The 13,040-nt window shown below is 33.8% G+C and overlaps 1 protein-coding gene across 3 annotated transcripts in view; it reads right to left on the reverse strand.

Annotated features, from left to right (window-relative positions):
• Window positions 1-3,970: 3,970 nt before the first annotated feature.
• The window catches only part of LOC129799694 (disheveled-associated activator of morphogenesis 1), a 55,918-nt gene continuing 46,848 nt past the window's right edge, over window positions 3,971-13,040 (reverse strand). For all 3 annotated transcript variants that reach the window (XM_055843861.1, XM_055843869.1, XM_055843852.1), the window contains exons 7-8: window positions 5,290-5,461; window positions 3,971-5,231 (exon numbers count right to left, since the gene is read on the reverse strand). In XM_055843861.1, the coding sequence (XP_055699836.1) occupies window positions 4,899-5,231; window positions 5,290-5,461 (505 nt within the window). In that variant the 3' untranslated portion in view covers window positions 3,971-4,898. The remainder of the gene's footprint in view (window positions 5,232-5,289; window positions 5,462-13,040) is intronic.

Genomic DNA, 13,040 nt, shown 5'->3' on the forward strand with positions numbered 1-13,040 from the left:
TTGAGGGATTAAGTATTTAATTAAATGTGAATAATGCTTCAGTATTAAAACTTCACTGGAGATAAAATTTACTGTCAACAAAGTCGTACTACTAAATGAGCTGTAATGTTCGGAAAGGTATGCAGTAAGTATCAAAAATTGTCTTAAAATGATCTTTTATCAGTTAGGTTGGATGATTGCATAAGTTCGTGGGACGTTTTCATGAATATCGTTGATATATTCTGTAGCTTACCTCCACCATTTCTTGTTTACTTTTTTGCATGCACTATACTGGAAAGATTGTACTGTTTTGCATCCCTTCAATGCCAAGTATCTTTCAAATAAGTTTATATGTCCTTTGGAGGATTTTTACAAAATGTGGAACAAAAAGATGCATTTGCAGCAATTATCGTTAGACGATTTTTGAATAGATCTAAGTGATGGACTTCCACTAAAAAGTATTTTAAAATTGATAGATTTGTTTTTTTTCGAAATGCTATTTGTGATAGATATTTCATAGTAAGCTACCGCTATGTGGGCCTCAGTGGATCAGTGGATAGAGCAGTGGCTCTGTGACTGTGAGGTCGAGGGTTCGAGACTAGGCAGCTGCAGATTTTTCAGCTGCTGTAATAGTCTCGAATTCGTCCAGTGAATGAATGGAAAAGTAATGCCAATGCATTGACAATGAACCGCCTAAAAAGAGAGGTTGGTATAGGGAATAAGTTTCGGCATGCAGAGTTCAGTCGAATACAAATACTCATTCACTGCCCAGATCCACAAACCAAGGTTGGTTTACCGTGATATAAAGCGGTACTGTGTGTATCAGACCGCACACAGAGCACTGTGATATGGAGCAGGTTTACTCGCCTTGGGGGTTAAGATAGAACAGGAGAATGGGGAGTGCATAATGGGCCCAAATAAGTGGCCTGGGTGCAGCGGTTCCGCAAGGAATATAACCGACCCATAAACAAATCTTAATCTCTTAAAGCTACCGCTATTCGGTTGGCTAAGCGACTGAGGCAAAGACTCGATTTAATGAAGCCGGACAGTTCCCAACAGTAGGGTAGTAGAGCGGTCGTTCATACAACTGAATCAGTGCCAGGAACGTCACTCAGTCAGGTATGTCCTAATGTAGCACTAAAATTTCTTTTTTCGGTGCACTATTTTGCGGCTTCAATATCAACTATAAGCCTGTCTTGCTCCTACACAGAAAAAAAATATTTTATAAAAATGTTCGTAATTGTTTGTGAATTCCTATGGGGGACTTACGAAATGCTCGTAAATCGTATAACCCACAAACAAATTTGTACTTTTTCACAAACATTGTTCGTAACATGATCATTTGACGAGCATTTTTTTTGTATTTTTACTAACATTTGTTCGTAAATGTTCGTAAACACACAAAAAATGTTCGTAAAATTTTGTCATATGTTCGTAAATGTTTGTTTTCCTGTCGAACATTTTACGGACAAATGACAACATTTTTACGAACATTTTTGTGTGTTTACGAACATTTACGAACAAATGTTTGTAAAAGTACAAAAAATGTGCGTCAAATGATCATGTTACAAACAATGTTTGTGAAAAAAATTACAAACTTTTACGAACATGTTTGTTCGATTATACGATTCACGAGCATTTTGTAACTCCGCCATAGGAATTCACAAACATTTAAGAACATTCTTACAAAATATTTTTTTCTGTGTAAGATCATTAGAAGAATAGTTTAGTTCTAGTCATTTATATCTTCTAGAGATAAATTTGTCTTCACATCTGTAACTAAATGTGTTACTTTCAAGAAATAATAAAAAAAAAAATTAAAGATACAATAGCAAAGGAGCTTCAGATTATTATTTTATTAAAATTTCTTTCCAGATGACCCAAATCCCGAAACCCATAAATCCTGTTGTCGTCGTCGTAACTATTATACTGTGCAACACGGTTTTTGTCTCAGAGGTCTCACTCGGTACTCTTGATAGAGTTGAGTCCCCTGATTAAGAATATGGTCTTGGTTTTGCTCAATCACGTCACAATTTTTTTTTATTAATACTTTTATATTTTTTCTGCTTTTCCTTACATATCCCTTATATCTCAGGGTCTAGCGAACAGAATTTCAAAAAGCGTGGGTCCGTAGGAAAGGTCGTCATTAGTTATGCTTCAATTTTGAAAATTACAAAAAACTTTGTAAAACCATTCTTTCAGGGTGTAAAATTGAAATTTCTTTAAAACTGGCAAAAAATGGTCTTTGAGTGAGGTTTAAAAAATTGTATAAAATAAACTAAACAAAATATTAAAAAATCATTGACACCAGACGATAGGCATCACTTAAGACTACAATTTTGTTCATAGAAGACATCGCGCTCCGATCACTCTAAATGCCTCATTTATTGGTTTTTGTTATTTTCCAAAAATATGAAATGTCTATTTTAGAGCAAATTCCCTAAAGATAGGGTAGAGTCAGCCCTTTTCGCCATGTAAGCACTTTTTCGCCACCTAATATAAAACAACTAATTTAAGGCATTTAAGAATAAGTGGCATTTCAATACTTATAATATGTTCTGTTCTAATATCCCAATACGTTATTACGTCTCTTAATTAATTGAAATTCGTTTTAAAACAGGTGGCGAAAAGTACTGAAACAAGAATAATTGGGGAAAATGCATATTTTTCAATGAGATTCTCTAAAATTCTTGAGACGTATCCTAGATATACAGATAGATATTGCTTCAAAGTATCTTTATACAAAAATTCATTTTAGGTCTGACAAGAATATCACACCTTACGAGGCCCCTAAAGCTTAATGGTGGCGAAAAGTACTGACTCTACCCTAAGTGAGAAAATATCTTTTAAAACTTACTTGAAACATACATAAATGTTGAGATTCTTCTTAAATCGACCGGAGGACCATCAACATAATTTTCATTTCGTGTATTTTATCGTAAACTTATTACATCACATTTCTTTCTCCTGAGCGAATACCAAATATGACTTTCATTTTTTTTTTATTCGTTTATTCCGGAGTTAAATAGGTTTCAAAACAAGGATACTTTATAAAGGTTCCTCGGTAATCCTTTCATTTTCACTAGTGTATCCTATATAGGAATTTTCCATAAGATTAAACAATTGACAACGTAAATTCTTTCCGGCAGAAACTCTGGACGCTTTTCCTTCTTTAAATTTTTTATAACTTATCATTTTAACCTAAATTATAAATTAACAAAAATATATTATTTCGTTATTTCCTTACTTATTTAATATCAATTGTATGTTCATAAATTGACCATTACAGACTGTAGAAATATGCAAACCCACATTAAAAGGAGTTAGTTGCACGTGCCTGACCATATTGAGTAAGTTTTACAAATGTACAAAAAAAACTTTTGGCCGATGAAAAATGATCAACTTTGGGAAAACAATCTTTTTATATTAAATAAAATTGTTTAATTTTTTTGAAGCACATTAATAACATCTACGGATTCCAAGAAACTTATTGCCAAAAAAAAATTAAAAGTTATTTCTTCTATAATTTATTCCACCTGGACACAATGTCGTTAGGTTTTGAGTAACTAAAAGTGATAGTTTTATCTATTAGGACGTTGATCTGTAGGGGGATATGGGTCACCTTTGTATTGGGGCAATTGAAATTGGCTTTGAAATTGAGCCTTTTCTCCTATTTTTAAATGTATCTGGACTTTTTTGCGATATAATTTAGATCAACAAATCAATTTCGAAGCTGAATTAAATTACAATAAGACTCAATTACATTTAAAAATAGGAAAAGAAGCTCAATTTCAAAGCTGCCCCACTTCAAAGGTGATCTATTTCCCCCTATCTTTTTGTTATATCACTGGAGGAATATTGTACAGTATAGTCTGTGGTTGAAGTAATTTTACGACTCGTACAAAATTGCAAATTTTTTAAAGTTACTTACCCTTGCCAACAGAAAAGCGCCAAAAAGTAGACAAAATCAGTTGAAAAAAAAACAGTTCAGTCAATTCAATTAATTTTTATTAAGTAAAATTGATTCAAAGAGTACAATAACAGAAATGAATCTTCATAATTCTTTTCTCATTCTTACAATGTCAATTGTGAACTCGTTAACACGATAATGCCTCTTCATATCCAAAAAAAATCTCTTATCCGGTGATTGCGCTTCGACACAACACTCAAAGAAAAATCACAAATTCTTGGGGGATATTTTGCTTCAATACTTTTCTACAATGTTTTTTTTTGTTCCACTATTTCCATCATAATATTTTCTTCTCCGTTCATATGTAAAATACTGTCTCAAAATGCATATAAAAATTTGTAGAACTTTCAAGAAAGTATAGGGGATGATTGAGACGACACAAAATTGAGATTATTATTTCTTTTTTACAATTATATACAAAATATACCATTAGAAAAGATTTATAAGTTTTTTTTTTTCATTTAGATTTAAGTTTAGAAAGAATTAAGAAGGAAAATTATTCAAAGGATTAAATTACAAAATAGAAAGATGTTTTTTTCTTTTTAAATACAAAAAATTTCTCGTTGGCATTTTATGGACCAGTCTTGTTCTGCACATGTTTTTTTTTAGAAGCTTCATTGTTTTTTTTCTTTTCTCTTCAATAATACAAAAGAAAATCTAACTTTTAAAAGTCCTTGATCTAAATCGCCTATGCTAAATTATAAATTATCGTCAGTATTGTTGTTTTTCCTAAGATACGCTTAATAATGCACGAAAAAAAATGATAAATGGGAACAATCTCTAAGAAGTACCTCAAAGAAGTAGCACCGAAAAATGGGGCATCTCTGACAAAAAAAGGGAGAGAAAGGTCTCCATCAGAATTGGGGATAAAATTGAGCGAAGCATTTCTCCTTCTATATAAAAACACTACATTCACATTAAAACACGATTAACTTGTAGGATTTGGCATTTACTGCCTCCGTCCGAGGGCCATTCCGCTCCTCTCCCGGCTATCCTCGCGATGGTAACTGTTTCTCACTGGTGGGGACGTTGCATTTCCATTGCTCGTGGCTGCCGGTGTTGACACTCGTGTCTTCCGGGAACGCTTAAACTTTGCCATGTCCTCCCCAAAGACATCTCCCGTCCTCAGTGCTGAGATCAAGTCATCGAACTCTCCTTTATTGTCCGTCGATGTAGCGCCCTTCGATGGGCTGCTGGAAGAAGATTTCAGACCCAAATTCTTTGCCATGGAACTGAGAATTCCACCCTCCTTGGATTTGCGCTCAATTGTGCGTTTCTTCAGCTACAAAAAGGAATTTATTCAATTTTCTATTAAAATTTTTCATGCCTGGGTATCTCACCTCAGCTTCCTGTTTGGCGCGTTTCTCTTCTTCCTCCTGGCGACGCCTGAAATTCTCATTGTCCTGACGTGCTTCCATGAAAGCTACCAAGAATGTATCGAAGATTCCAAAGAACTCGTCTGGTTGCACAACAGCTCCTTCCTCACCAAACAGACGCACTGCTCGATCGAATCTATAAAGAAAAAAAAGATTTAAATGAAAACGTCCTCGTTTTAAATATTCTATTCATTTATAATAAAACGATGATAAAGCGTCCAAGATTAGCGGAATACTCAAATACGAAAGAGAATTTTTATTCCTCAAAAGTAAATTAAAGAACGATTGGAACACCCGTGTCCCGCAAAGAAAATAAATTTTTCCTAACTAGGGTAGGGTAAGTGTGCCAAATTTCGGCCAGCTTCTAATTTCGACCACTTTGAGTGTAATTTCGGCCATGGAAATAAATTAATTAAAATTATGTATGTAATTTTCGAATAGTCAATGAATTCATTTTGCTTTTAAATATTTATTCATTTTAGGATGTATTAGCACAAAGAACATTAAATTTTAGGTATAATTTGAATTTAAATTGTGTCAGTGTGGAAAGAGTCTTACAAAAAATTTGATAGATCGATTGTGTTTCCAGTAGTCCTGTGATTTGTGGTGAAGTGCAGAAAGTTTTCCTTCGGTGTTTTACATGAAAATTGACTAGATTTCATTAAATATTGTTTCTGTTTATGTTAATAGTGAATCAATCTTTACATTTCGGGTAAAATTTCCCAGCTGGATCCTGTATTTCACGTAAAAAAGTATATACTTTGTGAGCGTCTCTACGGTGAGGCAGTGTTGTCTATTCCGGCCACATGGCAATAAATTATTATTATTATTAATTATTAATCTTTTGCTTTCCTAAATTTCCTATTCATTTTATGTTTTCTTTTTAAATTTCTGAATTCTACAATGTCCAGAGAAAAAAAACCATCGCTTCTATGAAAAAGATTATGTAGACAAGACATTGGAAGAGTTCAGGAAGGTCAGATTGCTACGGGAATCTGCGCGTTAATTTGAGATGCTACCCTTCGTCTTCAGGACAAATTACATGGAAGATCTCAGGGCTTGTGGGTCATATAAACGTATTAGACTAAATATTAAACTCGTTCCGCTTGACGTTTTGAAATTTTCTATCCGTTGCGTTATAAAAGGTGGCCGGAATTTCACTCAAAGTGGCCGGAATACTACCCACAGCAATGCCCATATTTTTATTAATTTTTCAATATTTTAGGAAGTGATTTAAAGGAAACAAAGATGATAAACTAGTTTTCAAGGTTCCACACAACCCTCCCGAAAAGAAAGTAACAAAAAATATCAATATGAATTAAAATTATTGCATTTCAAACTTATGACTTCGGTGCTTATATGCAACTATGCCGAAATTTGGCACACTTACCCTAAGTGCGCCAAATTTCGGCATATTTGGATGCAAGCGCCAAAGTCTCAAGTTTTGAATGTAATATTTTTAATAAAAATTTATTTTTTTCATGCTTTGTGTTGCTTGGAACCTTGTAGACAGTTTATCGTCTTTATTTTGTCTAAAATCAATTCTAAATACATTTTGAAATAAATAAAAATGTAGAATAGCTTTGGTGGCCTATTTCGGCCACTTTCATTCTCATAGTTCTTTACTCTTCCGGAATTCATCCAAAGTCTTTTTCACGTCATCTCATTCATCGATCTGACATTTTTTGTTATTTATTGCACTGTATAATGTCTAGAATATGCAAAAACTAAAAATTCATGGCAATCCAAGGAACTAAAAAAGTGGCCGAAATTGCAAGTTGTCCGGAATTTGGTATACTTACCCTACCTAGAGTTATTTTTTTTTAATGTTTGTACATAATTGTAAAGTAGAAAGTGGAAGGAATCCCGAATATTTTTTGCAAGTACATATCTAGCTAAGGTAAAGTGCCCTCAAGTCGACCGGTTCCTCAATTCGACCGGTAGAGTTATTTATTCAATTTATTTATATTTCCACTAATATTTGGCGTATGATCTAAGATTAATAGGTCAATTTTTCCATAAATAAATACGAATCAGTGACAATTTTATAGAAAGTCACCATTAAACATTCAAATATTAACCAGCGGTCGAGTTGAGGAACCGACTCGAGGGCACTTTACCTTACATGCTGTGTAGTAAATATTTAAGCTAAAATATTACGATTTTTTTTTAAATTCTCAAATTCATGATATTGATTTTATTTATTTTTTATACTTCCATTTTTTAAGTAAACCCTTTTTGAAATAAAAACTACAATACACGCTAAAAACTTTTCGACACTGACCAAAATATTGGAACAAGTTTTCCTTGGAACAAATTTTTTTGGAGTCAATTTGTACTTAGAGAAATATTTGTTTGTTCCAAAAAGTTTTCTTTACAGTTTTATTACGAAATATAGTTACAATTTTGTTAGAGTTTTCTTTTGGAACCGTTTTGATACAGTGGAATGTCTACAAATTTGAGTTGATTTCGTTTTATACAAATTTATTCCTGAAAGTTGGAATAGAATTTGTTGCACTCGGCTGTTTTGTTCCCACTGCCAGGAACACATTAGTACATCTTTTTATAACAATATTATTCCTGCATCTATAACATAATTATACAAAAAAAAAAAAATCGGGGACAAATTCGTGTTAAAGATTTCGTTTTATAGTTAAGACCTATACTTCAGTCGAGATGGATTTCTGTAGCGAATTTATAAGGAACATCAAATAAGAATCAACTTTAAAGTGTTTTATACAGACGCGTGCATGACGAAATCATATGCGAGTGCTGGCAGCAGGAAGGGAAGGGAATCTCGAATTAAAAATGACAAACTATGTAGCACGAAAATTGCCACAGATTTGGCGTCCTTCTCGCTTCGTTGGTGACGGGTGACTGAGTGTGAGAAGAGGGATACGATTTTATACTAGACGAGCTATTTTTTGTAACAAATTCGTTACTAATATTGGGTATCTTTTTGTTTCTCATAGAAGATACAAATTTAATCCAAAAATTTTCGGTGTCCATAGACGAGTCTTCAATCTTAAGGAATATCATCTGGAATATCATTCATTACCAAAAGTTTTAGTCCGCACAATTTCATAACAGAGCAAAAGCGTAACGAGAGAGGACCAGGGAGAGGCATTTGTCCCCCGCCCCAAACGTTATATTCAACAAATTAAAAGAAAAACGAAACTAAAAGTTCTTTTAAAACACTAAAAAAGAGTTTTTACTGGCTTGAAAGGCTTAATGTTAAATCTTATGAGTTTTTCAAAACCTTTAAATTTTGCTTTAAATTATAAATGGATTTATAGTGAATTTGTGTAAAGAAACACTGCACAACATATTGTAATAATTAAGGTAATTTAAAAAGATTTTTTAAAATACTTTGAAGAAGGTTTTAATTAACTTTAAAAAGTAATGTTGTCTTAAAACAACTACTACACAGAAAAACAAATTATTTCGTAAAATTGTTCGTAAATGTTTGTAAATTCTTACTGGGGATTTCTGAAATGCTCGAAAATCGTATAACCTACAAAAAGTTCGTAAAAGTTTGTATATTTTGATAAACATTGCTCGTAACATGATCATGATGTGCATTTTTGTTATTCATATATTTTTGTTTGACAAAACTTTACGAACAAATGACAAAATTTTATGAACGTTTTTTGTATGTTTACGAACATTTAGGAACAAATATTTGTAAATGTACAAAAAGTGCTCGTCAAGCGATTATGTCACAAACATTGTTTGGGTAAAAAGACAAACTTTTATGAACATTTTTGTGGGTTATACGATATACGAGCATTTTGTAAGTCCCCAGTAGAAATTCACAAACATTTACGAACAATTTTACAAAATATTATTTTCTGTGTAGGAAATCTATCAAATTTTCCACATCTGCCTCAAATTATAATCAAAATCGGTTTATCATTGTATTTTTGGTGAATTTTTAAAAAAAAAACTTTGCTAAAAACAAGCTTTTGAGGCTCTTAAGAGCATTTTCATTTAATTTTTTATAAATTTCCCGGAATTTTCTTCCAAGAATAGTCTTCTTGGTTGTCTTCAGTAAGCTTTCAGCTTACGAAATTTGCCGGGTTCTTAGGATTGGGTTTAAATTAGATTTTCTAACATAAACCACAGAACTTTTCCACAATTTTTAATTCTTATTTTTACTTCATTTTTACCACAAAAGAGAGCCCATTTGGAAATGTTTCTTTTAGAGGAATTTGTTGTCGAACTACAAATAATTATTTAGGATCCGAAAAAATCGAGATGTGGAAATTGATTTTAATGGTGAATTTTTAACAGAAAAAAGCTTGTAACCTTTCAAAATTTGAAAGGAAAATTCAAGCTATTTTTCATGAATTTTCCTTTAAAAAAAATTAGCTAATATTGCTATGAGAGTTCTAATAAACTCTCATAGCAATAAAAACTAATGAGAGTTCCATAAATTTTCAGCTTATACAACCTATGAAAGAGGATTTCCACCGTTTGCCTCTGGAGGTTGGTCACCAACGCTAAGACGGCGGTGGACGCAATACTGTACATTGTAGATATTTTTCTGGAGAGTGAATAAATAATGCAGATAAATAATGCAGATATTAATACTTTAAAAACTGTTGAAAAGCAGTTTACGAGCTATCCAAATCACTAGAAATCATGAAAATCAGATTAAAATAGAATTGATACTGATGCTATCCAGTAAAGTCTAAAGAACCATTTTAGCATAAGAACATTTCTTTTGATCGATGAAGAAATGGATCAAAGAACAATCCTAAGAGATGTTAATTGCAAAAAATTCCCAAAAATAATTTTATTGATTTTTCAAAAAGATTAGCGTCATAAAGGGTCAAGTGGTAGAGCACTCGCTCTATGATGGAAGTGTCCTGGTTTCGAATCCCCTTTAGGTCACCAGGAATTTCTCTGGCGTTAAAGGTGTTCGGATTGCATCTAGTGAGCTTCACTGCACTTGATTCCACGGACATGGGACTGACAACCTCATCCCGTACAAGAAAAAATAATAATGCATGTCTAGAAATTCCCTTACGGAAAGGCCTTGTTCCTTCATGGAATGCTGTGCCAGCATTATTATTATTATTATTTCAAAAAGTCCAAGTTCAGTTATAAGTTTGTATAAGTTTGTGAAAGAATTAAAACTTTTACGAACTTGTTAATGGGTATTACGATTCACGCGAGGATATCGTATTTTCCAAGTTCAAATTTACAAATATTTATGAAATATTTTACAGAGTATTTTTTCTCTGCAGTTTAAACTTATTTGATTCCAAGACCTTTCCAAAAAAATCCAAACATATGTGTTTCGGTGAAGGAATACGTTCCGTACAGCTTTGAAACATTTGACCTTGAAAAAACCCTATTAGGAACACTGGTAAAAATAAAAAGATCACCGGGAATTCATTGAGATGTGTCGATCTTTTGATGTTTATTAAGCTGTCTACACATTAGACAAATTATTGAAATAATAGCATTTCCAAGTGACATTGAAAAGTAACTTCAATATTGAAGCGAATATTGAAACCGATATTTCAATAATTGCCTACACACTGAACAAATTGACTTCAATATTAAAACTTCAATATTAAAAACACCAGTCTAGTCAGGGATTCACATATCTTCTGGGATTTCTTCCGTATTTTGTCAAGAACACCCAAAAATAACCAAGTTGGTCAGAGGATTACTGGAGCTTCCTCCAGAAATCCCAGAACTTCTGAGATTTTCTTGTTCATTATGCCCAAAGCACTTCAGATACATTCTGTGGTCAGAGGATTTCTGGAGCTTCCTCCAGAAATCCCAGATCTTCTGGGATTTTCTTGTATATTATGTCAAAAACACTTCAGATGCTTTCTGTGGTCAGAGGATCCCTAGAGCTTCCTCCAGGAAATCCCAGATCTTCTGAGATTTTCTTGTATATTATGTCAAAAACACTTCAGATTGGAAACAAAAGCCAAATTGAATTAATAACTTGAATTCTCACAGACTTTCAGGATCATGCTTCGTATCATACCGTGTGGCTACAACCACAAGCCTTCGTTCCTTCTATTCATTCATTTTCAACGGCTTATCCCTATTGGGGTCGCGGGCCCATGACATCCAATCTAGCAGCCCACGCCTGTCGGTCCTCAGCCACTTCAGGAAGATGTTCGAGTTCGATCCCGAGGCGTTCCAAGGCAAGATTCTGAATTTGATTCAGCCACCTTGTCCTAGGTCTGCCTCGAGGCCGAGGTCTCCTCACAATGGCTTGCATTGCTTTTCTGGGGAATCTTTCTTCATTCATGCGTTGAACATGTCCATACCATCGAAGTTGTGATCTCTCAACCCGAAGAAGCAGCTCCTCGACTCTTAGTTCCTCACGAACGGCCACATTCCTCACTCGATCTCTACGAGTGATTCCCTTAACCGCTCGAAGGTACCTCATCTCGGCAGCTTGTACTCGCGATCTTACCCTTTCGGTCATTACCCAAATCTCATGACCATAGGTGAGAATAGGAATGAACACAGCTTTGTAAACCGATAATTTAGCCGATCGACTAAGCTCGACCTTCCTCAACACGCTTCTGCCAAGCTCCCTCATTACTGCAGAAGCCTGACCGATTCGCGACGAGAGTTCTGCCTCCATCCTACCATCACTCGTGAATAACACCCCGAGATACTTGAACTTCTTCACCTGTGTCAATGAGTCTCCACTAACATGTAGAGTGCATTCCACGGATTGTCGGGAAATCACCATTACCTCCGACTTTTTGTCGTTCACCTTCATACCTGTTTCGGCACAAACATTTACAAATCGGTCAAGTGTGCGTTGAAGCTCTTCTTCGGAAGATCCAAAAAGAACCAAATCATCTGCATAGAGGAGATGGCTCACCCTGAAATCCCCAATACGAATCGCATTCCGCCCCCGACTGCGTTCCATAATCTTGTCCATGTATATTATGAACAATTCGTTCCTTCTATAGGATTCCAATTTGTATCATAAAATTATGAAGTGGGATTTCCTGGAGGAAGCTGCAGGAATCCTCTGACCACAGAATGTATCTGAAGTGCTTTGGGCATAATATTCAAGAAAATCCCAGAAGGTCTGAGATTTTCTGGAGGAAGCAGGTGATTAGTGCTGACCAAATTGGGTTCTTAAGGGGATTGAACAAAATATATAACCAAATTCCAAGAATCTGGGATTTTCTGGAGGAAGAAGGAGAGATGTGTCTTGATTTGTATTTTTATCTTGGATGTGTTTTCAATCATGATCAAGGAAAATCCAGCAGTTCTGTGATGTTCTGAAGGACGAGGATTCCTGACCATTAAAAAATATTGAAAGAAATATCAACTCAATTTGATATTTAGAATTTCTTTGAAATTTTATTTCAATGTGACTTTGAAATTTTTTATTGAAATGATTTTGCCTAGTTTGTAGCCATTCAAAATAATGAAATAAAATATTGAATAAAATGTTCCATATTGAAACAAATATTTCAATATTTGCCTACACACTAGACAATTTTCTTCAATATTGAAACATTTATGTCAATAAATCTTTGCAATGTGGAGGCAATCCTTGTCAATATTTGGCATTGAAAAGAAATATTTCAATAAATTATGTCTAATGTATAGCCAGCTTTAAGGCGAATAAAACAATGAAAAGTAGCCTTTTCATTGTTTTATTTGATCATTTTGATCCATTTGTGAATCAATATGATTATCCTATTTTTACCAGT

Source organism: Phlebotomus papatasi, chromosome 1, assembly GCF_024763615.1.
Source record: "Phlebotomus papatasi isolate M1 chromosome 1, Ppap_2.1, whole genome shotgun sequence".
Classification (NCBI taxonomy): domain Eukaryota; kingdom Metazoa; phylum Arthropoda; class Insecta; order Diptera; family Psychodidae; genus Phlebotomus; species Phlebotomus papatasi.